The sequence below is a fragment of the Dasypus novemcinctus genome, chromosome 17, assembly GCF_030445035.2.
Source record: "Dasypus novemcinctus isolate mDasNov1 chromosome 17, mDasNov1.1.hap2, whole genome shotgun sequence".
NCBI classification, from domain to species: domain Eukaryota; kingdom Metazoa; phylum Chordata; class Mammalia; order Cingulata; family Dasypodidae; genus Dasypus; species Dasypus novemcinctus.
The window spans coordinates 5,486,560-5,510,835 of NC_080689.1; the positions used below are offsets into that span (position 1 = coordinate 5,486,560).

General features: G+C 42.4%; 1 protein-coding gene across 8 annotated transcripts in view; it reads right to left on the reverse strand.

Annotated features, from left to right (window-relative positions):
* Positions 1-24,276, reverse strand: part of REV1 (REV1 DNA directed polymerase) — a 100,698-nt gene that overhangs the window by 45,080 nt on the left and 31,342 nt on the right. For 5 of the 8 annotated variants that reach the window (XM_058278187.2, XM_071208736.1, XM_058278188.2 and 2 more), the window contains one exon: positions 3,907-4,075. In XM_058278187.2, coding sequence (XP_058134170.1) covers positions 3,907-4,075 — 169 coding nt within the window. Of the gene's footprint in view, positions 1-3,906; positions 4,076-23,371; positions 23,394-24,276 lie in introns of all 8 variants that reach the window. The other 3 variants (XM_071208737.1, XM_012524953.4, XM_004458060.5) reach the window with 1 other exon arrangement.

Genomic DNA, 24,276 nt, shown 5'->3' on the forward strand with positions numbered 1-24,276 from the left:
ATTTTACAAAAAGTGAGAGACATATAAAATCACTACATTGTTTTCTAAACTTTTTATTATAGCTTGCCATAAAGGCACTGTCTTTATATGAAATAACGCTCCTCATCAAATGTTTTTACTGTTCCTAGGCAAGGGTACCAGGCACTTATTTTAAAAAGAGCATCTAAAGACTGGAGACCCACCCACCCATTCAGGCACCCAGCCTCCTCCCAGTTCAAAAGCAGATTTAAGGAAAGAAGGGCTCTACTCTGTGCCAGAAGAACACAGAGCTGTCATTTACCTATCACTCGACAGTTCAAAATTCACATTCCCTCTGCCCCACCCCCCACTGGTAAGTATTCCAACCATTCACCAAGACAAGACACTGGGAGCTCAGAAAGACAAACAAACATGTATAAAATATTAGGTATACATATTTTCTTCCCATTTTCCCTAACAGTGTCCCAATTATGGTTTTTTCCACTACAGATGATGAGAGTTAAGCTACTCAATCTTTAGCACCTTAGGATTGAGAATGGATTTGCTAATAAAAGTATTACCCACAAGTCACTGGGGGAATGGTCTGAAATGTGTGTGCTGCTTAGAGCTAGCCAAATAAAAGAGGTGATTTCAGAAGAATTTTGTAGTGCTGAGAGAAAAACGAAATGAAACCAAAAAAAAAAAAAAAAGGCCACATCTATACCAGAAACTAGCCTTGCAAATTTTCTATAAAGGATAAACTGAGGCAGGACATAAGAGGCAAATGAGAAAAAAGAAAAGAAAAAGAAAATCATGAGATAGAAAATTGCCACCAACTTCTATTTGAGTTGAAAAAGCACCCTCTAATACTCCAATATTTACATTGCCTATCAACAGATGCCACACAGTGCTGGGCTCACACAGACGTGCCACCTTCGCACAGTAAATGCGCTGACATTATGGTTTGGGCATTCAGCAATAAAGGACAAACCCCGTGGCCTCAGTCACACCAGCCAGTTGGCCCTGGGAGGTGCCAGCACCTGGCGCCAAAGCACCCACCCTCTCGTCATGCATGCCAGACCTCCGAGGGACCCTCGCCACCCACGAGACCAGAGCCAGGGCCATCCTAGCCGTGCGTCCCTCAGGAATTCTTCTGGCCCTGCTCCGCATCGCCCCGTGTCACTCCACAGGCACGGCAGGGCACCAGGCTGTCCCAGCGGCTCCTCCGTTACCTACTTCAACATAACATTGTCCGAAGACCTGTGAAAAGTGCTAACTAATACCAAACACCAGCTGCAAGGCAACAGCTGCTACAAAATCCTCTCATGCCTAAACTCTCATTAGACTTCCCTGCCCCTCAGAAGTCCACTAACTCGGGGTTAACAGCACAGGGGCAGGCACCAGGGAATTCTCATCACAGCATGAGCACTTTTAAATTGCTCAAACTAAAATCAGAAAAACGAACTACAGAAGAGAATAGCATGTATCATCCACCAAAAAGCTCATATGATTTTTCAAAATTGGAGCAGAATAGGGTGTGGGATATATGGGAACCTCTTATATTTTTTAATGTAACATTTTTTGTAATCTATGTATGTTAAAAAAGACAATGAAAAATTTTTTTAAAATTTTCAAATTCAAAGTACAATACAATCTCAATATATACTGAGAAAGAGGAGAGATGAACAAGATTAGGATTAGAGTGGGAAAGAAAACACTACTGGGGTTTAACCAGAAGGATTTCAGGTAACAAACACTGGGCAGCTATTTCATATATGAACATTTGGGCCAACTCTTCTACAGCAAGCCAAATTTACAGCAAAGAGCAGGCACAGCCAGGAATCAGGAAACCACAACTGCACCTGTTTTGGGGCAACTCCTGCCCGCTCTTGGGCAAATGAGTTGACCTTATTAGCCTTGCCTTCTCATATAGAAAGCTGAGGCAAAGAGTCATAGAATTGTGGTGTCCAAAGTTACTTTTAGTTATTTGAAAACAGATGATTAAGCCTGATTCCAGATTAAAATAAAAGCCAGTCAGGTGTATTTTTAAACTTCTAATGAATTCCGTTGCTTTCCCTGTTGTAGTATCTGCTTACACATATCCAGGGCAGAAGCAAGGGCTTAATGACCCATTTCTTAAGCACATCGAGTCCCCCAATTCCTATCTGCCTGAGATCTCCCCCCACTTCTCCAAGGCTAAACCATAATCCCCAGGTCAAAATTTTAGCTCTAGCACAATGACAGGATTTTAAGTAACAACACAGCTGAACTCTGGAACAATTCCAACTTCTAATACTGAAAACTTTACAATTCCTTTATAAGGAGACCCATGAGCAAAATGCCACGTTACTGACTCTATATAATGGAGGGACAGCTAGAGGCCATAGAACAGATACATACAGTACAAGGAAGGAGTCAGGAGGAGGTTTGACCTAGAGACATACAGCCCTTAATCTCAAAGGTACACTTGGCTTTCTGCAAGTTTGAATGTACTTTGTAAACTCTGAGAATTAATGTTCTAACTTGCTAACATTTACAGAAAAAGAATAAGATAACAGCAGCTTCTGCATCTATTGGGCTTTTCCCACATGCCAGACGTTGTGCCAGGTAGATTGTACAAATTAGTTCCAGTGCTCACCATAACCCCTGCTGAAACCCTCAAAGGTTGAGAGCAGCCTTCTTTTGAAAATGAAGAAACGAGGTTAAAAATGACTCATTTGTGTTCCCAGGGTTGCACAGACACTGAAATGCTAAGCTCAGGTGTGTCTCCAGAGCCCAGGACCAGCCTTCCCACAGGCATATGCGACCTCACTGATTCTGTGCAGCTATGTGCATAAGTTACATCAAGAAACTGTGCAACAATAAGTTTGCTGAATAAGTTAACAGAAGTTATAAGTAGTAAAATCTGCCGTTAGAGAAAAAACAACTTTGGCCACTGACTTAGAAAACTACCAAGTCTTTTTCATCAGCTAGCACTCCATTACAAAATGCTCTCTTATACACTGAGTACAATCTATCCACAAATAAACTTCTATTTTCATTTTTATCCTTCTGTCTTTCATGAGCACAGCAGTCATATACACACGTATCATTTTAAAATCTAAATCACTTAGGTATTCACCAAGACTCTAGACGACATGTTTAAACTTAGGAAGAAATATGAATCAGCACCAAGAAATTGCAAAGAAGCAATTCCAAACCAACAGCAGAGGAACCACAATAGAATAACTGAAATACAGGTACTAAGAATTCTGCAAACTACCGCTTGTCTCCTTGTCCCCACTCCCAATGCTCCCCCTTAGAAGAGACCAACTTTTTACTATAACTCACTCAGTATGTATTACTGTGCACAATCCATCTCCAGCAACAGAACGAAGCTCCTGGAGCAGGGGTTCTTGGCCCTTTTTGTTTCAAGGACCCTTTGTCAGTCAGGTGAAAGCCACTGACCCCTTACTAAGTCCACACTATACTGTGTCGTATTTAATAAATATATCGCACCTGCAAGAAAACATCCCCACAAGGATAAGGTTTTTTTGAATTTCAATTCAAGCTCACAGACCCCTGGTTAAGAACCCCTGTCCTGGAGGGAGGGGAGGGCACCTCTGCTTTGCTCGTTTATATTTCAGGCACATGCAGCACTGCCTAGCCCACGGTAGGTGCTGGGGTATTTGTGGCTGAAAGCGCAGCATGCCTGGTCAGCTCTCCCACCGCTGCTTTCTGCTGCCTCGAGTCACCTCTCTTAATTCCTGGTAGACCAGACAGCAAGAACACAGACTATTTTTAGTGGGATGCCAAATCCGTGTTAACCTGAATTACCAATGTGAGGTTAAAAAGTGACAAAATGTTGTTTAGGACATTATTTTTTATCTTGGCAAAGTAAGAAAAATTAGGGCAAATATCCAAATAAAATAATAATAATAATAAAAGAATGCAACCATTTAAACTTACCTTTCCACAATCCATTCTGGTCGAATTACTTTTTCCCCTTTTAATTCTTTAATTTTGGCATGAGGAAGGTTTGTGGCAATGATGTGTGTTGTTTTGGATCTGGAGTAATACACATGGTACTGGCCTCCGTGCAGCATCATCAGCTTTCTCAACTCCTCAGCAGAAGGATCTGTGAAATTAGCATGGAAACACGTTACAAGTGTCCTGCATGCGCAAACTGGGCCCTAGTGTGACTAATCCCTCCCCAGGCCAGTTGACAGAGCCCCCCTTCTCCTGGGCTGGGCTGCGGGAAGCCAAGCTGGGAGTGACAAAGCCACAGCCCCAGGACAGCCTCACCCCTGGGTGGCCGACAGCTGACCAGGTGAAAGCACCGACTGCCGAGAGGCCTGGCGGCAAAGGAGACCTCGAGGAATGAGTCCCATACTAATAAGGGAACAAGGGTTTTTCCTATTTTTGACCATATTTGGCATATGACCTTGATACTGGCATCTTACATTTTAAAAACTGAGCAATTCTAAACCCACCCACGCATGCATCACTTCACGCAGGCTCCAATGAATCCTCCAGCTCATGCAGGGTAATACAAGGGCAGTCAGATATATGACTTATGCCTGCTATGGGCAAACTTCTTATGTGGTTTAATAGACTTCACTACTATTACGCTTAAAACTTTTTATTTTATTTAAGAAAATCTAAGAACAGTTACTCAAAGAGCTTATCTTAGTTTACTAATATGAAATTGCATCAAGGCCAAAAAGGAAAAGTTCACCGAGACAAAAAAAAAAAAAAAAAAAAAATACTGAGGGTCAAGAAACACATTTTAAATGTTTGTTTCCAATTATTACTATGTTCTGAATAGAATAAAATTATAGAAAAGCAGCGCTACAAGGATCACATTGGACTATTTTCAGCGGCCTTTCGGCTTCCTCTGCTGACCATCCTAATGCCCCCTCTGGGTCACACGGGCCCTGGCACCAGCTGCACCTGGGGGGCGTTCCCAGGAGGCTCACACACCCGCGCTGTTAGTCAAACAAGACAGGCAGGTTTTCCTTAAGCCTCCGGCAACACAGGGCCGAGTATTTAAATACACAATTTTATTATGATGACCATCTAACTGGGTGGGCTCTAGTATTTAAAAGAAAAAGTTAATCCCCACATACTGATAAGCCAGGTTTGCCTCATCTTAATAAGTTCTTGTTGCTTAGAATTTACTTGACATTACTGATGATACATACTAGCACTGTTCAAGAGAAATATAATATGAACCACGAATGAAATCCACATATGGAAGTTTAAATTTAATAGTGGTGACACACATTAAAAAAATTTAAAAAAGTGAAACTAATTTTAGAAAAATGTAAATTCAGTATTTCCAAAATATCATTTCAACATGTAATCAATATTAAAAATTGAAATATTTGCATTTTTTCACACTGTCTTCAAAATCCAGTGTGTATTTCACATTGACAACACTTCTCAATTCAGACCAACCACGTTTCAAGTGTTTAAAAGCCCTGTGGCTGATGGTAAGCTACCTAACTGGACAGTGGAGGTACATCTTCCTATTAAGCAAATAAAGACATCTCCCCACCACCAACACCTTGCAGTGTTGTGAATTATATGTTACAAAATATGAAACAGCACTGGCAAAATGTTACTACTAAGGAAATGGACTTGGCCCAATGGATAGGGTGTCCGCCTACCACATGGGATCCATGGTTCAAACTCCGGGCCTCCTTGACCCGTGTGGAGCTGGCCCATGCACAGCGCTGATGCATACAAGGAGTGCCCTGCCACACAGGGGTGTCCCCCATGTAGGGGAGCCCCTCACGCAATGAGTGCGCCTCGTAAGGAGAGCCACCCAGCGCGAAAGAAAGGGCAGCCTGCCAGGAATGGTGCTGCACAGAGAGCTGACACAGCAAGACGGCGCAACAAAAAGAAACACAGATTGCCGGTGCCGCTGATAAGGACAGAAGTGGACACAGAAGAACACACAGCGAATGGACACAGAGAGCAGACAAATGGGGAGGGGGGAGTAGGGGAGAGAAATAAGTAAAAAAAATAAATCTTTAAAAAAAAAAAAGTTACTACTGACCATAGCTCTCATATCTTTCATTTGGTTTATTTTTCTCCCAACCCACCCAATTAACACCTATGTTAGTACTATATATTTGTTACTGTTCAGGAGAAAAATTTGTCCTGTTAACCACAGTCAATCACCCACCTCTGGATTCCCTGTGTAATGCAGCCCCATGCTCTGTACAGCCATTCAATGTGTTCACTCAGTGGCTCTCATTTTCATCAGAGTTGTACTGTCATCACCTCAATCAATTTTAGAATGTTTTCATTATTCCAAAAGGAAAACTCCCATACTCCCTAATACTCAATTGTTGTCCTTTAGTATTGAAAAAATATCTTCTTGTCTTTGCTGTAAAATATTACAATATTACTATTAACTATTGTGGCAGTTTGAGATTATTTATGAAACCCCCAAAAAGATAAGGATGTTTGTAAACTGATCTGGTCCTCTGGACATGATACCCTTTGACTGTATTAAATTCAAAGACTTTATTTGATTAAATCACGATTAGGGCTTTGATTCGACCATGTCATTAGGGCAAATCAGGGTTGAGTTCCTGCCCCCTTGGTGGGCTAGAAAAAATGGACACGCACACAGAGGAAGACACAGAAGAGGAGAGAACTTGGTCATTTCGATCCTGCCATGTGACAAAAAGGAGAATGCTCAAACAGCTAAAGACCTGGGAAGAGAGACGAGCCCTGTACACCTACAGCTGACGTGGGAAGAAGCTGGGCCTGGAGCCTTAAGCGGGAGAAGGAAGGAGAGACCAGGCAGAGGTCGCCCGCCACCTTGCTCCAACACGTGGCAGTTGGCTTGGATGAAGAAGGAACCTCAAGATGGACTCTTTAGGGCCTTGTAACTGTAAGCTTTTACCCCAAATAAATACCCTTTATAAAAGCAGGCCAATTTCTGGTACTTCGTATCAGCACCCTCTTTGGCTGAGTTATGACTATTACACTGTTTTTATTTTACTTATTTTTAAAAATATTTTTATTGTCTTTTAAGATACATAGATCACACAAAATGTTACATTAAAAATATAAGAGACTCCCATACAACCCACCCCCACTCCTCCCACATCAACAACCTCTTTCGTCATTGTGGCACCTTCATTGCACTCGGTGACTACGTTTTGGAACACTGCTGCATGGATTATAGTTTACACTGTAGTTTACTCTCTCCCCCAGCCCATCCTGCATCTGTTCTGCAATCTCATTCAGGACAACTCCAAGTCCCCCAAATGCCCCCACATCACACTTTTTCTTCCCTTTCCCTGCCCATTGGTTTTAAGTTTCCCATGTAACATCATATTCCTAGCATTTCATAAAAGAGTATTCTTTTATTTATACTATTAACCACAATCTTCACCTACCACCAAAATGACTGTTACATATTCCCTAGATCATTCTCTAGTTTCCTTTCAGTTGACATTTTCCAGACTACCCCTTTCAGCCACAATCACATTTATAAATTGGCAGGGTTAGTTATACTCATAATGTGTTACCATCAACTCTATTCATTTCCACACTTTTATAGTTAACCTTATTAATAAAGCTACAGACATTAAATATCGTTCCCATTCTCAACCCACATTCTATTTCCTAGTAACCTATATACTTACAGAGTTTACCTCCATGAATACTCATCATACTTGGTTCATATTAGTGAGACCATATTTGTTCTTTTGTGTCTATTTCACTCAACATAATATCCTCTAGGTTCACCCATGTTATCATATGCATCCTAATTTCATTTCTTCTTACAGCTGGGTAGTATTCCATTGTGTATATACTACATTGTTTATCCACTCATTGGCTGATGGACACACCTGGGTTGTTCCCATATTTCAGCAATTGTGAATCAAGCTGCTATGAACATTGGTGTGCAAGTGTCAGTCCAAGTCCTTACTTTCAGTTCTTCTGAATACATTCCTAGTAACAGGATTGCTGGATCGCATGGCAATTCTACATTCAGTCCCTTCTGGGATTGCATGTGGGGACCCAGGGCCCAGGCTCCTGTAAGCCCTCAGCACAGAGCTGCCTGCGTGACCCGGATGTAAGTTAAGGCTAACAGCCCTCCCCAAAGGGGCAAGGAGGTTATAGATGGTATCATAACCATAATCTCCTCAGAGTGGAACACTTCACTCCTAAGATAACGTCAGCAGACCCCATCTGTGCTGTCACAGGACACTAGCAGGAACTCTGTTCTCATACCCTATGGAATGCCTTTGTTTTGAAATCCCTTATATCACCCCTCATTTCCCTGTCTCTGCAGATCGTTGCCTTCATTCTCCATACTGTTGCCACCGAAGACTCTCTACTGTACCTAAGTCCAAACAAAGCTTGTGTCTGACTCAATGCCAGGTGTGTTCTTTGGTCTTGCAGTCGCCCCAACCCGTGCCCTTCAGGAGCTGGGCTGGAAGAAGTGGTGGGCCAGCCAGGAGACCAGAGGTATACTGGCAGTAGCAGCATGAGCTCAGGGAAATCCAAGGTTGGCCTCTCACGTCCATGTAGGAGGGGTGGTTGCCCTCCTGGATGAGAGGGGACTGCTGAGAGAGCACACCCTAAAACTCCAGCAGATATACTGGCTGTGCTACAGCAGGTAGCAGGGCAACTGCACTTAAATACGAAGGGAGACCAGAAAGCCAGATAGCAGCAGCTCTAGCATGGCCTGGTAGGAGCCTTGGGAGGGTACCGAGGCAGAGCAAGTGGCAAAAACCTCTGTGTGCTGCTTAGAAAAGTTAAAACTAGAAAGGGGTAAGCACCTGGCACAGGCAGAGATGAAACCTTCTTTAGCCGATCACCTGCAATGAGTTGACGATCAGTTAGAAACCCTGGCTTGTAGATATGCTCGAGCGAGGGGCCAAAGGCTGCCTTGAATCCAGGTCCAGAGGGTATTAACCACTCCTAAGTGGGACTCTAAGGCATGGGAACTTACGGACTCCTCCTCAGAGGAGAAGAAAGAGGAGGAATGGAGGTGGAAGAGGATGAGGAGCCCCCAAGGGTGTGCCCTGTGATACAACAGACATGAAAGGAGTTAGAGAACCTGACCCCTGAGGTCCAGCATTTCCAACCCCCTGAGCAAAAGGTACACGTCACCATGAGGGACTACAACCCTGCTGCGTGGGTGACTTAGGGTCTCTAGAGAGTCCCTGCCTAACTGGCCTCTAATGCTATGGGACACTGGAGTGGAAGGAGTTGTACCACCTGGGGTTGAAATGAGTAAACTGGAATCCACGGCCACTCGCCTTCTCTATGCAGCATTTATGTACCACCTCTTGCAAAACAACGGCTTTGCTACTGGTATGGTTGGTTAATGGATGTAAGGATGCATGGCCTTAGTGAAGCGGCTCTACCCCACGTCACCCCTCACTGGCAATCCATGGAGAGGTACAGGATGTCTTACGGGGATTAGGATGAAACATGCCACTTACACCACCAGCGTCATGGGGTCTGACACTGAAGCTTTTACATAGGAATGAAAGACACTGTGCTAACACTGCTCCAACCATCGCTATGGACCTCTGGGGTCAATCCTGAGCCCCCTGGTGGGGCAACTTGTGTCGTGAGCTGTGCAGGCCATAGCAGACTTAAGGGAGAATCAGAAAGGCTGCGGAGAGAGGGGACTGGGGTCCCAGCGGCAGGGAAAGTTCCCCAAGGACATGATGGTCGTAATCAAGAGTGATGCAAGCAAACGTGGGTCAATCTTATTGCCAAGGGCACCAAGCTAAAAACAACAGGCAGGCAGCCCAACGTTTTGATGAGACTCTGGAGCAAGCTCCCGAAGGACACAAGATTTACCAAACACCCTCACAATGCTGAGGGAGAAGGGGAGATAGGAAAAAAGCTGCCACCCATGCTGGGAGCCTTCTGCTCCCCCTGCAGAAGCCTGGCAGGCACCCTTCCCTCTACCATGGGGGAAAACAACTTATGCAAAGCAACAAAATTTAGTTTTACAACTTTGGCGACTACCTCCGCAAAGAAAAGAAGGTGTATCTTGCTGTTTGGGGGTGTAAGTGTCTATAAATGCCTGTTAGGTCTCGTTCATTTATCATGTTATTCAAACTCTCTGTTTCTTTATCCTCTGTCCAGGTACTCTATCCAATGCCGACAGTGGTGTATTACAGTCTCCAACTATTACAGTAGAGGCATCTATCTCCCCCTTCAGTTTTGCCAGTGTATGCCTCATGTATCTGGAGGAACCCAGATTAGGTTTCGTATTATTATTTCTTCTTGGTGAATTGTTCCTTTTATTACATATTATATATTACATACTTATAATGAACTTCTTTATCCATTTAACAGTTTTGGATTTAAAAGCTATTTTGCTAACATTAATAACACTACTCCAGATCTTTTTTAGTTACTATTTGCATGGAATACCTTTTTCCAACCTTTCACTTTCAACCTGGTTGAAAATTACCTCTGAGATGAGTTATTTCTAGACAGCATATAGATGCTCTCCCCCTTTTCATCCACTCTACAGTCTTTGTCTTTTGATTGGTGAGTTCAAGCCATTAACACTCATTGTTAATTTTTTTCATTCAATATTACTGTAATTGCATTATTTACGTCATCCATTTTATCCTTTGACTTTCCATTGTCATATTTTACTGTTGTCTGTCTTTTTGCCCTTCCTAATAATCTTCACTTCTACATTCTTCTCCGAATCTCTTGCCTTTTTTCTTTCAGGCTGCAGCACTCTCTTCATTGTGTCTTGTAATTCTAGTCTTTTGGTAACATACTCTCAGAAGTTTTGTCTGTGAAGACTTTAAATCACTCTCATTTCTGAAGAACAGCTTTTGCTGGACACAGAATTCTTGGCTGGCAGTTTTTCTTTTTCAGTAACTTAAACACATCATACCATTTTTTATTTACCTCCCTGGTTTCTCATGCAAGGTCAACACACAATCTTATTGAGGTTTTCTTGTATGTGATACTTTGCTTTTCTCTTGCTGCTTTCAGAATCCTCTTTTTAAAAAATATTTTTTATTGTCCTTTTTTAAAGATACATAGATGACTCAAAATGTTACATTAAAAAATATGAGGTTCCCATATACACCACTCCCTACTCCACCCCCCTCCCCCCCACATCAACAACTTCTTTCATCATTGTGGCACATTTATTGCATCTGATGACTACATTTTGGAACACTGCTACACAGCATGGATTATAGATCACATTGTACAGAACCCTTTCTTTATCTCTGATATTTGTCATTCTGGACAGTAGGTGTTTCAGAATAGGTCTATTCACATTTATTGTTTGTGGTGCACTGTCCTTGGATATTGCTATTTCTGTCTCTCATAAGGGTTGGGAAGTTTTTGGTCAGTATTTCCAAATATTCTTCCTGCCTCTTTTCCATTCTCTTCATCTTCTGGGACACCAATAATGCATATGTCTGCATGTTGTGCTTTGTCATTCAATTCCCTAAGACCCTGTTCCATTTTTTCCCATTCTTTCCTTTCTTTTCTGTCTTTACAAGCTCAGATGTTCTGTCCTAGATACCACTAATTCTGTCTTTGATCAACTCAAATCTGTTGTGTGTCTAGTTTTTTTTTAAAAGGAGGTCCTCAGGGACTGAACCCAGGATCTCATAGATGGGAAGAAGGTGCTCAACTGCTAAGCTACAGCCACTTCCCAATGAGAGATGGTTTTTTTCATTTGTCTGTTTCTAGGAGCACAACCACTTGCACTACATCCATTCCCTCTAATGTATTTTTTTCTCATCCATTATGTCTTTCATTTCCATGAGCTGTTACTTTTCTTTCAGGCTTTCAAATTCTTCCTTATGCTCACCCAGTGTTTAAACAGCCTTTATCTCTTTAGCCATATTTTCCTTCAACTCTTCGAACTGATTTAGGAGATTTGTGTGAATGTCAAGTTTTGTTTTCTTAAATCCTGTCTCTTGTCAGGATATTTGGTGTGTTCCTCTGGCTGGGCCATCTCAGTTTCCTAGTAAGGCTTGTAATTTTTTGCTGGTATCTAGACATCTGAAAACATTTGTGAATTTACTCTGACAGCCTACTTCTCTCTTCTTGGCTAGTGTGTTTTTTTCATGGCTCTTCTTTGATTTTTGGCTCACCTTATTTTGAGTCTTTAAAATGGCACAGCTTAAGTTCTGAAAATTGAGCCGGGGACTCACTAAAAGGGAGATTTTCTCCCAGGAGTTTGGGCTGAGAGAGACCTAAAAGCAGCTTTGATCTTTGCAGTTTCCCAGCTGGCCAGTAGATGGCGACTGTTAACAAACCTTCTTTCAACCCCCATTTGCCCATTTTTCTGGTCTTGGCAGAGCCAAGATTCCAAGTGGGCTCTGCTGGCTGCATTCAATGAAGAGAAGCCACTCTCCTCCCTCCGCTGCACCCTCCCTCTTGCCCCTCTGGGTCAGCTGCTGTGAGTCTCGGGTTTTATGCAGGCTTGCACTTGAGGGTGGGGGATGGGTGCTCTTCCCAGCCGCTGTGGCGATTAAGTGACTCAGGGTTGCCACTGCAGATTGTCTCTCTGCCCCTTGCTGTCCTGGGGGGTTGCACAGCGCTGTCCTGGTCTGCTGACCCCCAAAGCAGGTCCTCAGACAGCGTTTGGCCCTTCCTCCATTGTTTTTGTAAGTGAGCTGACCCCTGCCTGCCTACTCCAACACCACTGTCCTAGAACTTGAGAACATACTTTAAAAGAAAAAGAATTCAACTCATAATAGACATATTTCAAAGGATAAGAAATCACAGTAACCAAACTACAGCGTAACAATATTTTAAGGTAAGAGGTGGAAATTCAGCTGACAGCCAGTCAGGATTCTAGCTTACTTCCTTTCTTTAAGATTAGAGAATCTGGCTGATCTTACTGAAAAACAGTTTAAAGTATCAAATTAAAGGCCAGATATAATGCAGTATGTGGCAGGTACCAAATCCAATAAAGAGCGCAGAAATAAAAAAAGAATTATTCGACAAGTTAATCTACAACTTTCCTATACTAATACTAATTCTATTAAATCACTTAAAGAGAAAATAGCAGACTGGCTTCTACTACTTAATCAAAAGATATGTCAGGAATGCATTAACTTTCCATATACGCACTCATAAAACACCCTCTCCTCTAGTAGCTGCTTCTGGAAACGTGATTTTTTTAGACATCGGGAACTGGAAAACCTGTAGAGTTCACTGTTCCTCTACTGGATGACAATCAGCCAGCTCCTGGAAGATTCAATTCTGAAAGCTCTAGGACATTCTTCAGTGTGATACAGAATGAAAAAAAAAAAACCCAACCTAGTCAGAAAGTAAGAGCACATAAGCTCTGGAGTCATACTGACCTGGGTTTCATCAAGGCTTTAACACCTTTTGGCTGTGTGACTTTGGACAAGTTGCTTAATTCCTGTATTAGTGAGCCAAAGGGTTTGTATTAGCCTGCCAAAGGGGTGCTGATACAAAATACCAGAAATTGGTTGGTTTTTATACAGGGTATTTATTTGGAGTAGGAGCTTACAGATTCCAGGCCATAAAGCACAAGTTACTTCCCTCTCCAAAGTCTATTTTCATATGCTGGAGCAAGATGGCTGCTGACGTCTGCCAGGGTTCAGGCTTCCTGAGCTCCTCCCTTCCAGGGTCTTGCTTCTCTCTGGGTTTAGGGCTCCTCTCTTCCTGGGGCTTGCTTCTCTTTCCTCTGTGCGCTTACCTCCTGGGGCCTTAGCATCAGAGTCCAACATCAAAAACCCTCAACTCTTTGCCATGCCTTTTATTTGTAAGTCCCCACCCACCAAGAGGTGGGGACTCAACGTCCTACTGACTGTGTCCCAATCAAAGTCCTATTCATAAGTTAATCTGCCCAGGTCCAGACCAGTTTACAAACATAATTCAACATCTATTTTTGGAATCCATAACTATGTCAAACTGCTATATGGGTACTGATGCAAAAAAGTACCAGAAATCTGTTGGTTTTTATAAAGGGTATTTATTTGGGGTAAAAGCTTTCAATTACAAGGCCCTAAAGAATCCAACTCAAGGTATCATACAGGTACTTCCTCACCAAAATCTGTCGCCACACACTGAAGCAAGACGGTGGGCGATGTCTGCAAGGGCTCAGCATTCTTCTCTCCCCTAAAGCTTTTTCCAATCTCAGCTGCAGGCTGGTACGGGGCTAATCTCTCTTCCCCGGCCTCTGGATTCTCTTCTGTGTCTAGGGAGCACTGTCTTTTCTCATATATCTGCTTCTGTCTCCTTGATTGAATGTCCATTTATATCGCCCACAAACGGTGCAGGGACTCAAACTGAGTCACCCTGATGACATGGTCCAATCAAAGCCCTAACCTTGATTTAATCAAGTAAACATAGAGCTTATGAATTTAAATCAAAGGGTATCATGCCCAGAGGAATAGACCAGTTTATAAACATCATCAATATCTCTTTTTGGAAATCATAAATAATATCAAACTGTCACACTTCCTAAAGATGAAGCCTTGCTTATAGAAAGCACTGAATGTGAAAAATGCCGTTCTTGGAAACCAAGATCACCATGAACTCCTGCCCAGTAATGCATGTAACTTGAGACCCCTGACCTAGACCCCCAAAAAAATGGAAAAAGATGACACATGGCACAGGTGCCCCCAACACTCAAACCAAAGGAGAGCTGCCAGTCGTGCACCCAGACAGCAACCAAGGGGCGCTCCATCAGTCCTAACGCTCTGGCATGCGGAAACAGGGCATGCATGGTGGCTGGTGGCTGCCTTTATTCTTTTTTTTTTTTTTTTCATTTTTAAAATAGGATTTCTGGTCTGGCCCTATTTCTTCAGCAGAGAACATACTCCGATACTGTAATTTCAAAAGAACCCAACAGATAACTCTGAAGATTTGCCTAATAAACTCATTTTTGTGGAGCATAATACTACCTTTTAATTCAGCAGATGGGGAGTTAGAGAAAATCCTGGGAAACAGTATGCAACACCATGAAATCTGTATGACCCCAGCTTTGAGCGACATGCTGCCCGTGGGAGCACCCACCTCTGCAACCTAGCACTCAGACCAGTAAGAGTCTGAAACTACCTTGTCTATCTGCCTACTTGTTTACTTTCTGGTTCCTTTCTAGAATAAATGCTCCTTGAGGACAAGAACCTTCTCTGTCTTGTTCATTTCCATATCCCTGGGGCAAGAGAGGCGTTTGGTAAATATTTGTTCAATCAACATCCCCAGCACAGCACACACCCTGCCTGGAGCCCACCCCTCATGCACACGGGGGGTGCAAGCATATCAATACCTTGGTTCTCAAAACATTTGTTCACTCACTCACAACATAGAGCAGCCACAGAGCACGTTTTGAAGAGCACGGGCTCCAAGTGAGATGGGGTAAATTCCAACCCCAGCTCTATCATATGCCGGCTGTGTGGACCTCCACTTCCCATGGCCTTGGTTTCCTCCTCTGTAAAATGCGGATGGTATCAGTGCCTCAGAGGGCGGCCGTGGGAATGAGAATTACAAACTGCTGAGAAAGTGCCTGCACACGGTCAGAACTCAGGGTCGGCTGCCCCAGGACTGCAGCCTAGCCCCTCTGACCCAGAGCAGGAAGGAAGGTGTTTCGGGTCTGAGGCTGCCCCCCGCCAACCAACCCCCAAGCCTTTCGGAGCATAGAAAAGGGTAAGAGTGTATGTATCCCGTGTCCTCACCACTGCCTTCCTAGTGCCTTCGCAGGGCACCTTCCCTTCAGGGCCTTTTCCTTTAAGAATGTCACTGGCGAGGAATAAAGAAGATGAAAAAATCAAAACAAAGCAAACCAAAAATAGATTCACAGACGTTCTACCCCTCCAAATGTTTACGACCAATGCCACATTCTCAAGCCTATGAAAACTTAGAAGACCTTTTAGAGATATAATAACCATTTCCTCTCCCACAACAGGAAACAATCCCAATCAAGTTATAAAAACTGGACCAATTTAAATAGTTAATATTATTAATAGCAAACAAGTTTAATATCCCCTATTTCCTGTTATAATCCCTGTTGTCTTTTTTTAAAATACGGGAGTATGAAGAATTCAATTTCTAAATCACCAACAAAAACATCACCTAGAGACTACCACTGGCATTTTGATGGAGACCCTTTAAATCAGGGGTTTTCAATCTTTTTTGTTCCATGGACCCTGTAGCAGTTTGATATAATTGATGAATTCCAAAAAGAAATACTGGATTATGCTTGTAATCTGATCTGTACTTGGGGATGACTGAGTTATATTAGGGCATTAGGTCTCCATCCCTTTATGGGTGGGGACTCGCAGGTAAAAGGCACAGCGAAGAACAGAGTTGGGGGCTTTTAAGGTTGGGGTTTCTGATGTTAGAGTTTAATGCTCAAGACTTAAGCTGGAGCCCTGGGAATTAAGCTCACAGAGGAGAGAGAAGCCAGCCCCAGGAAGAAATGAACCTTGAACCCAGAGAAAAGCAAGCCCCAGGAAATATAGGGACCCAGGAAGTCTGAACCCTTGCAGACATCGGCAGCCATCTTGCTCCAAATAGACTTTGGTGAGGGAAGTAACTTATGCTTTATCGCCTGGTATCTGTAAGCTTCTACCCCAAATAAATACCCTTTATAAAAACCAAGCAATTTCTGGTATTTTGCATTAGAACACCTTTAGCTGACTAATACAAACCCTTTTGCCAATCAGGTGAAAACCACAGATCCTTTCTCAGAATGCAGCGGTATTTTTAAATATATACACCTGTACAAACACATTCCCATAAGAATCATGTTTTCTTTTAAATTTTTAATTCAAGCACACAGACCCCTTGAAATCTTAAAGAGTCAATGGACCCCTGGTTAAGAACTCCTGCTTTAAATGAGCTGAGTACCTCTGAGGCCAGGGAGCCCCTACAGCCTTGGTTCTAACACGAGACTGCTTTAAGGGACATGAGCCAACTTAAATGTTTCCTTAAAATTCTACTAAATTCTGAGACATGCAATTAGTATTCAATAAATGCACTTAGTATTTCTTATAAATAGCCTCAGTTTTATGTCCACTCAAGATAATCCTAGAAAGGTATATTACCCTCATTTTACAGAGAAACAAAAAATTTAAGGTAACTTCCCAAAGTCATAAACAGCTAACAGAAGAGCCATCAAGTCCAGGTTTGTGACTCTTAGAAACTGAACAAACTACCAGCCTGGGCTGAGAGGCCTGGTTTCTAGGCCTCTCGACCCTTGACTCATCTTGCTTAGCCTAGGTTTAAAATCATTATCTCCTATTTCACGAAAGTTTGCAAGGGAAGGAAAAGCAAGTAATATCATACCCAACTTTATGAATAAGGGAAGTAGAGTAGAAAAATGTAAATGAGGAAGCATATACATAAAAATAAGCAAGACACCGAGGAGGTAAGGTTACCCCAATAAACTACAATGTCTTATACACATGACAGATGCAAAATTCAGTAAGTTTAAAGTCAAGCAAAAGAAAGTACAAAAAGCAACTGCTGCCTCTACTATAGCTAATACGAACAGAAGTCTGGCTTCTCAGATGCCTTGGTTTGCCGTAATTAGCTACGTGACATTAATAAGTTTTCCATTATCTTCAATGTCCTCCATCAAAGGGGATGATTGGAGCAAATGACCTCTAAGGTTCCAGTTCATATTCCATCACAAAAACAAAATCATCATTATAAAGTCAGTAAGAGAGATGTGACTACATCTGATTACAAACAATAAACCATCTTTTACGGCAAGTATTTTGTTGGACCCCCACTCAATTTCCTGTATCTTCTATAACAGAAGTTCTACATCTCAGACTGTTACGGACTAAGAGTACTTATGGGCAAAGGGGAAAGATTCACGGATATCCTTCACTCCTAGCATTCTCTAAGCAAGCAATATTATCAACATTATCATTATACACTTATGGGTAGCGTGTGTGTGTGAGAGAGAATCAACTCCCTAACTGTCCATTAAAATATAAGCATAAATGATCTAAGATGTCTGAAGTATAAGTGTAACTAACCTATTCTTTTGACTTGCTGCTTTGCCAACGAGGGTAGGCATATACTTCTTTCCTTTCCCAGAAGAAGTGAAACATGATACAGAGCAGTATGCTCAATAAAAGCCCACCTACAACAAAGCAATCTAGCAGTCATGCAGAATTCTGTAATTTTACTGTAACAATAAACCTAAATGTTCGATGTAGAAATTAAGATGAGTTGCCAGTTTCCCTAAGCCATTATATTGAATATTTTTAAAATATTTATAATATCCATTGCACATCCTGGTGTAGAGTAAGTGCTCAATAAATGTTTACTAAATCAAATCACAAAGGTAAATTTTTCCACAGGATAATAAAGCTTGAAACATTTTCCCTTTTCTATAGTCAGCAGACACTCTGTAATAGTACCAAAATACATGTCAATTAGCAACACCCATTCTTTGTACAGCAAAATAAAACTGCCATTAATGGGTCTAGAACAATATAAGCAGAGGAGGAAAGTAAAATAACATCACGAGACTAATAAAAGCCCCTCTCAATTAAGGTGGAGTGGGCATCACCATCCCAGAATCCTCAGGATTGGGGAATGAACAATGGACCAGAGTAGACTGGTATTCTACCAGACTTACTGTGATTCTAGCAACGGAAGAACTTTCATCACATCACTGATGTGGAGGCAGTGGCCACCAGAGGTGCTGAGGGGAGGAAGAGGGAAAAACAGGTGTAACAGGGGGGCATTTTCAGGACTTTGGAATTGTCCTGAATGACACTACAATGACAGATACAGGCCATTATGTAACTTGGCGTAACTTACAAAATTGTGCAGGAGAGAGTGTCAACTACGATATAAACTATACTCCAGGCTTAGTGGCAATGCTTTTTTTTTTTTTAAAGATTTATTTATTTATTTAATTCCCCCCTTCCCCAGTTGTCTGTTCTCTGTGTCTATTTGCTGCATCTTGTTTCTTTGTCCGCTTCTGTTGTCGTCAGCGGCACGGGAAGTGTGGGCGGCGCCATTCCTGGGCAGGCTGCACTTTCCTTCGCGCTGGGCGGCTCTCCTTACGGGCGCACTCCTTGCGCGTGGGGCTCCCCTACGCGGGGGACACCCCTACGCGGGGGACACCCCTGCAGTGGCAGGGCATTCCTTGCGCGCGTCAGCACTGCGCATGGCCAGCTCCACACGAGTCAAGGAGGCCCAGGGTTTGAACCACGGACCTCCCATGTGGTAGACGGACGCCCTAACCACTGGGCCAAGTCCGTTTCCCGAGTGGCAATGATCTCATAAGTGTTCATCAATTGTAACAAATGTACCATACTAATGAAGGATGTTGTTAATGTGGGAAAGTGTGACGGGGAGTAGGGGGTGCAGCATGTGGGAATCCCGTATATTTTTAAAATAACATTTATGTTATCTAAGTATCTTCTTAAAAGAAAGTGAAGTGTGTATGTGTACATATAGAGAGAGACATACATAAAAAAAGAGACTATTAAAACCAAGCACTTCACATAATTTAACTCACTCAATCCTCACAACTGGTGTTTCCAAAATTGGAATTCAACAATATAATACAGTTTCAGCATCATAAGGTCTCAGTGAGAATCTTTTAATTTCATTTCAATACTATTCTTAAAAAAAAAAAAAGGAAAGCATCTTTTCGGCCCCGTGGCTAACCATTTCCTAACTAACGCTTCCACGGGACTTCAGGCCCAGGGTCTGTTTACTGAGGTCCTGGTGCTTTGCCATGGACTCATGACAGAAGAACAGACACTGGCTTAAGGCACAAAGGACGTCCTTTCATCAAAGGGCCAAAAGACGCCATGGTGCGCTGTTCCAATGAAGGTTTTGTAATGCTAATAGTCAGAACAGGGAAAACAGTGGAAAAATTGCCACTACCAAACATCTGGGCAGCTGGGCCAAACAAAAAAACATGACTTGTAGCGGTTAGTATCATACTTACACTGTGAGCAACAATTAAGTTTCAGTAAAACAATATCATTCACATGTTAGTATTAATTTGTGTTTAAAATTTCATCCACATTTTAATATGAAAATCTGTAGAACCCATGACCATAAAGTTTGGCCCAGTGGTTAAGGCGTCCGTCTACCACATGGGAGGTCCGCGGTTCAAACCCCGGGCCTCCTTGACCCATGTAGAGCTGGCCATGCGCAGTGCTGATGCGCGCAAGGAGTGCCATGCCACGCAGGGTGTCCCCCGCGTGGGGGAGCCCCACGCGCAAGGAGTGCACCCGTGAGGAAAGCCGCCCAGCGTGAAAAGAAAGAGCAGCCTGCCCAGGAATGGCACCACACACACTTACCGTGCCGCTGACGACAACAGAAGCGGACAAAGAAACAAGAAGCAGCAAATAGACACCAAGAACAGACAACCAGGGGAGGGGGGAGAATTAAATAAATAAATCTTTAAAAAAAAAAAAAAGAAAAAAAAAAGAAAACATTATTCTATTTTAGAGAAAACTGTGGCCACTAAGTAGATTAAAACCTCAAAGCTGGCAAGAAGGGAAAGGATTACCTAGTAAATGAAGGTCCTAGAATTAAATTAAAATCTAAGCCTTGAGTCTTGATCCCATGTTCATTCACCAATTTAATGCCTCCTGATAAGTAAAAATATTTATGCTCTGCACTTGAGTTTTAGAAAAGAAATCAATAAAATAAGTAACTGGCAGAATAAGAAATATTTTCATATTACTCCTAGAATCAACATATTTAATCAACTCTTCCAAACTTAAAAATGATGATATTCCTGTATTGAGAACTGGGATTTACTATGTGGAAATGCAATAAAAATATTTTCAAAAAGAGTGAATCTGGGAGCAGATATGGCTCAAGCTATTGAGAGCCTGCCTTCCAAATAGGATGTCCCAGATTCAGTCCCTGGTGCCTCCTAAAAACAAATAAACAACAAGCAAACAAATGAACAAACAACTCAGGGGAGCCAATGTGGCTCAGTGGTTGAGTGTCCCAAACACAAGGTCCAGTGCTCATTTCCCATCCCAGGTATGGTAAAAAAAAAATAAAGAGTCAATCTAAGAATTTTTCACTATATCCTTTAAACCAAAAATCCTTAGCTCCTCCAGCATCCCAATTGAGTTTTATAAGGCAGACCAACTTCAAAAAGGGGACTGTAACACAGCAACATTTCAAATTTTACTGACTCTAAGAACAGGTTCTAAAACTTACCTCAGCTAATAGCTTGAACATACTCTGCTTTCTTTTTTATGCCTACTATAACATGTATCATTTCTTGAGAAAACAGAAGATACATCTAAAACAAGTATCCCCATTTAGGACAGAGTAGGGGAGCTGATATAGCAACAACACAGGAAACAGCAGTCTCACTGACTAATCTAAATGCATATGGATTTTCCTCCTCTTTTCAGTTCTACACACACACACACACACCCCGCCCCCCAACTGCTAAGTGAAAAGTATACTGCAAAAACACTAGGTGCAGAACAAGCTTGGGGACGGTTCTGCTGCTTGGTGCACAGGCCAACTTATACCCCTACATACGTGATTCCACTCACAGAATTCGGTCCTCGACAGGACGGTTCTGCTGCTTGGTGCACAGGCCAACTTATACCCCTACATACGTGATTCCACTCACAGAATTCGGTCCTCGACAGGACGGTTCTGCTGCTTGGTGCACAGGCCAACTTATACCCCTACATAAGTGATTCCACTCACAGAATTCGGTCCTCGACAGCCTGACCAGCGTCATTAGAGAACGTCAGTGAAATGAGCCAGGATGAGCCCTCTGCAGACCTCGACCCAAGTCACGCGGGCTAAGCATTTACTGGCGTTTCAGTCACGCACATTAAGGCACTCCTCTGCCTTAGTGAGGAAGGCAGATGGAAACATTTAAAGCAGTGGTTTACTTTTTTTAGAAAAAAGAAAAGAACTCTCATTTCAAACGAACTCTTAAAGGAAATTCCCAATACCAAACAAATATAAATGGCACTATATTAGACAACTTTATTTGGAAGCTAAATTTATAACGTATACTTACCATTTTGCATTTTAACATAGTAGGGAGAAATCTGCAGGCATGAAAACCATGAACTATTAAGATTTGAAATGATTCAAAAGGTTATTATATTCCCAAGTCTATTAAGTACGACTCAAACTGACTGCAAAAGATAACACACTGGTAGTAAAGGTGCTAACTTTAGTAAGTAACATATTTGAGTATTTCTTTTGTTTTAGAATACTTCAAAAGACACACAATTTTAAGACTGAAACCTTTAAGACATTTTGGAAGTCAAGTTGAAAGCCAATGAAAAACACAAGCAGCTTCAATCAAGCTTCCAACACTTATCATGGTTGATATCTGGAGTCAGGAACCTCAGTATCTGTATTCTCAAACACCCCCCTTAGAAATCGGTAAGGGTCCCCCCAATGCTTATTAACACCAATGAAGTATGTAAGATCCTGGCCATCAGGTCCTGTGGGCCTATGTGAGCTGAACCTGAAAACTATATAGGATTTGACATGCAGAAAAGCTGAAAAAGATCAACCAAGTCGTCAGGGGGTGGGGAGGGTGGGGAGATGGGGCCAGGGTTGAAAGCTCTTTCCCAACAACTGGGAATAATCTAGTTTTGGAGAGGTGTGTGGTGAACTAGCATGAAAAGCATGCTGAGAGGATATGACAGGGTCTGGATTTATTCTCGAGTCTTAGAAAAAGGACAAACCAGCAGGCAGGAGTTACAGGGGTGTGGGGTTACAGGGGTGCAGATTCCGGTTCCCTGGAATGATGAGACCTGCCTGGACTGAACCGGACTGCCTCCCACACAGCACACGGTCCCTGGAGTCGTTTCAGGAGGCCACGCCCACTGCTCCTCTCCTTAAGAAGGGCACTGACGAAGGGGTTCTCAGCCTTCCAACCCCAGGTCCTGAGAGCCTGTAGTCGAAAGCAAGGCTTCGGCCAATCCGGTCAACCCGTGCCCGCGTCCTGCCTATGGCTGAGGAGGGCCCCTGGTCTACAGGAGACCCCCACATTAGCAGACCCAGGACGATGCAGATTAATGCGTGTCTGTTTCAAACATTCCTCCCAGCCACCGTTCTGGGCATTGCCCAGGAAGGGCAGGGCAGATGAGGCTGCAGTAGCCAGTGACCTCAGTATCTCAACAACTCCCCACATGGGTTCCTTCTCACCTGGGTGACGTGTCCACCAGGCTGTGGCTCCAGGCCACCCAGGCTGATGGCACAACCAGTATCTGAAACACTGCCGGATCACTGGAGGTGATGGTAAAGCATAAACTGGCTTTTAAAGCTTTTTCCCCAAAGTGAGGTCCATCATTTCTGTTCCTATTTTGTCAGCTAACATGGTCAAAGTCTGACTTCCCCAGGGAGTAGTAGAAATACGACCCGCCATACATGTATCTGGAAATATCAACAGAAGTAATTCATTTTCCTTATTTCTGTAACCTACCTTATCACATAATGTGCTGAGCCTAAAAATGAAAAAATAAAAAAGATCAAAGGAGTTAATGTAAGTCCATGTTTCCCAAGACAAATACTGTTAAATCTCAGGATTAGTAAGGGCTATTCTCTATTTCACTAAAAACATGCTCAGCACATGCATGCACAAAAGGAAAATAGAAGAAAATGTACTATTCGTAGTTCCACACCCAAAGAAGGCTAAGCCTATGATATTTGCTTCTAGTGTTTTCTCTGGGCTTTGCTTTTCAATTTCTACCTTGCTTTTCACTCTGCAGCCTATCCTTTCTTACTGACCAAAAAACATTTTTCTGTTATTACAAATTAGCCATAGTTAACTTTTTATTTCATATATAAAGTTGTCTTGTGGGTGGCATAATTCACAAAAATTAAATCTTTATTCTTATACAGTCCTTTACTTTCAAAAAGTAACAATATGATGCATTTTTTACATAAACTTTATGTTGGGGGCTGATATTTAAGCTTACTGATTTAGAATAGATTCTCAGAAGCACTGAGTTAAAAGCTATGAGCATATTAAAGGATCATGCAACACCACCACTTTCCAAAGAAAGTACACCAAATTATACTCCTGCCTCCACAATGTATGGAATGTCTGCCATTCACTCCTGCTATTACATAATCATTAGAAACAAACAAACAAACAAAAAAAAAAAAACAACCATCAGCTTTAATATGTATTTCTCTGATTCTTAGTGAAGTTAAACCTATTTCCATGTTTGTGGCCTAGCTCTGTTTCCTGGAATGGACTGTGTATTAGTCAGCCAAAAGGGTACTGATGCAAAGTACCAGCTATCTGTTGGCTTTCATAAAGGGTGTTTATTTGGGGTAGAAGCTTACAGTTACCAGGCCCTAAAGTGTCCAACACAAGGTACC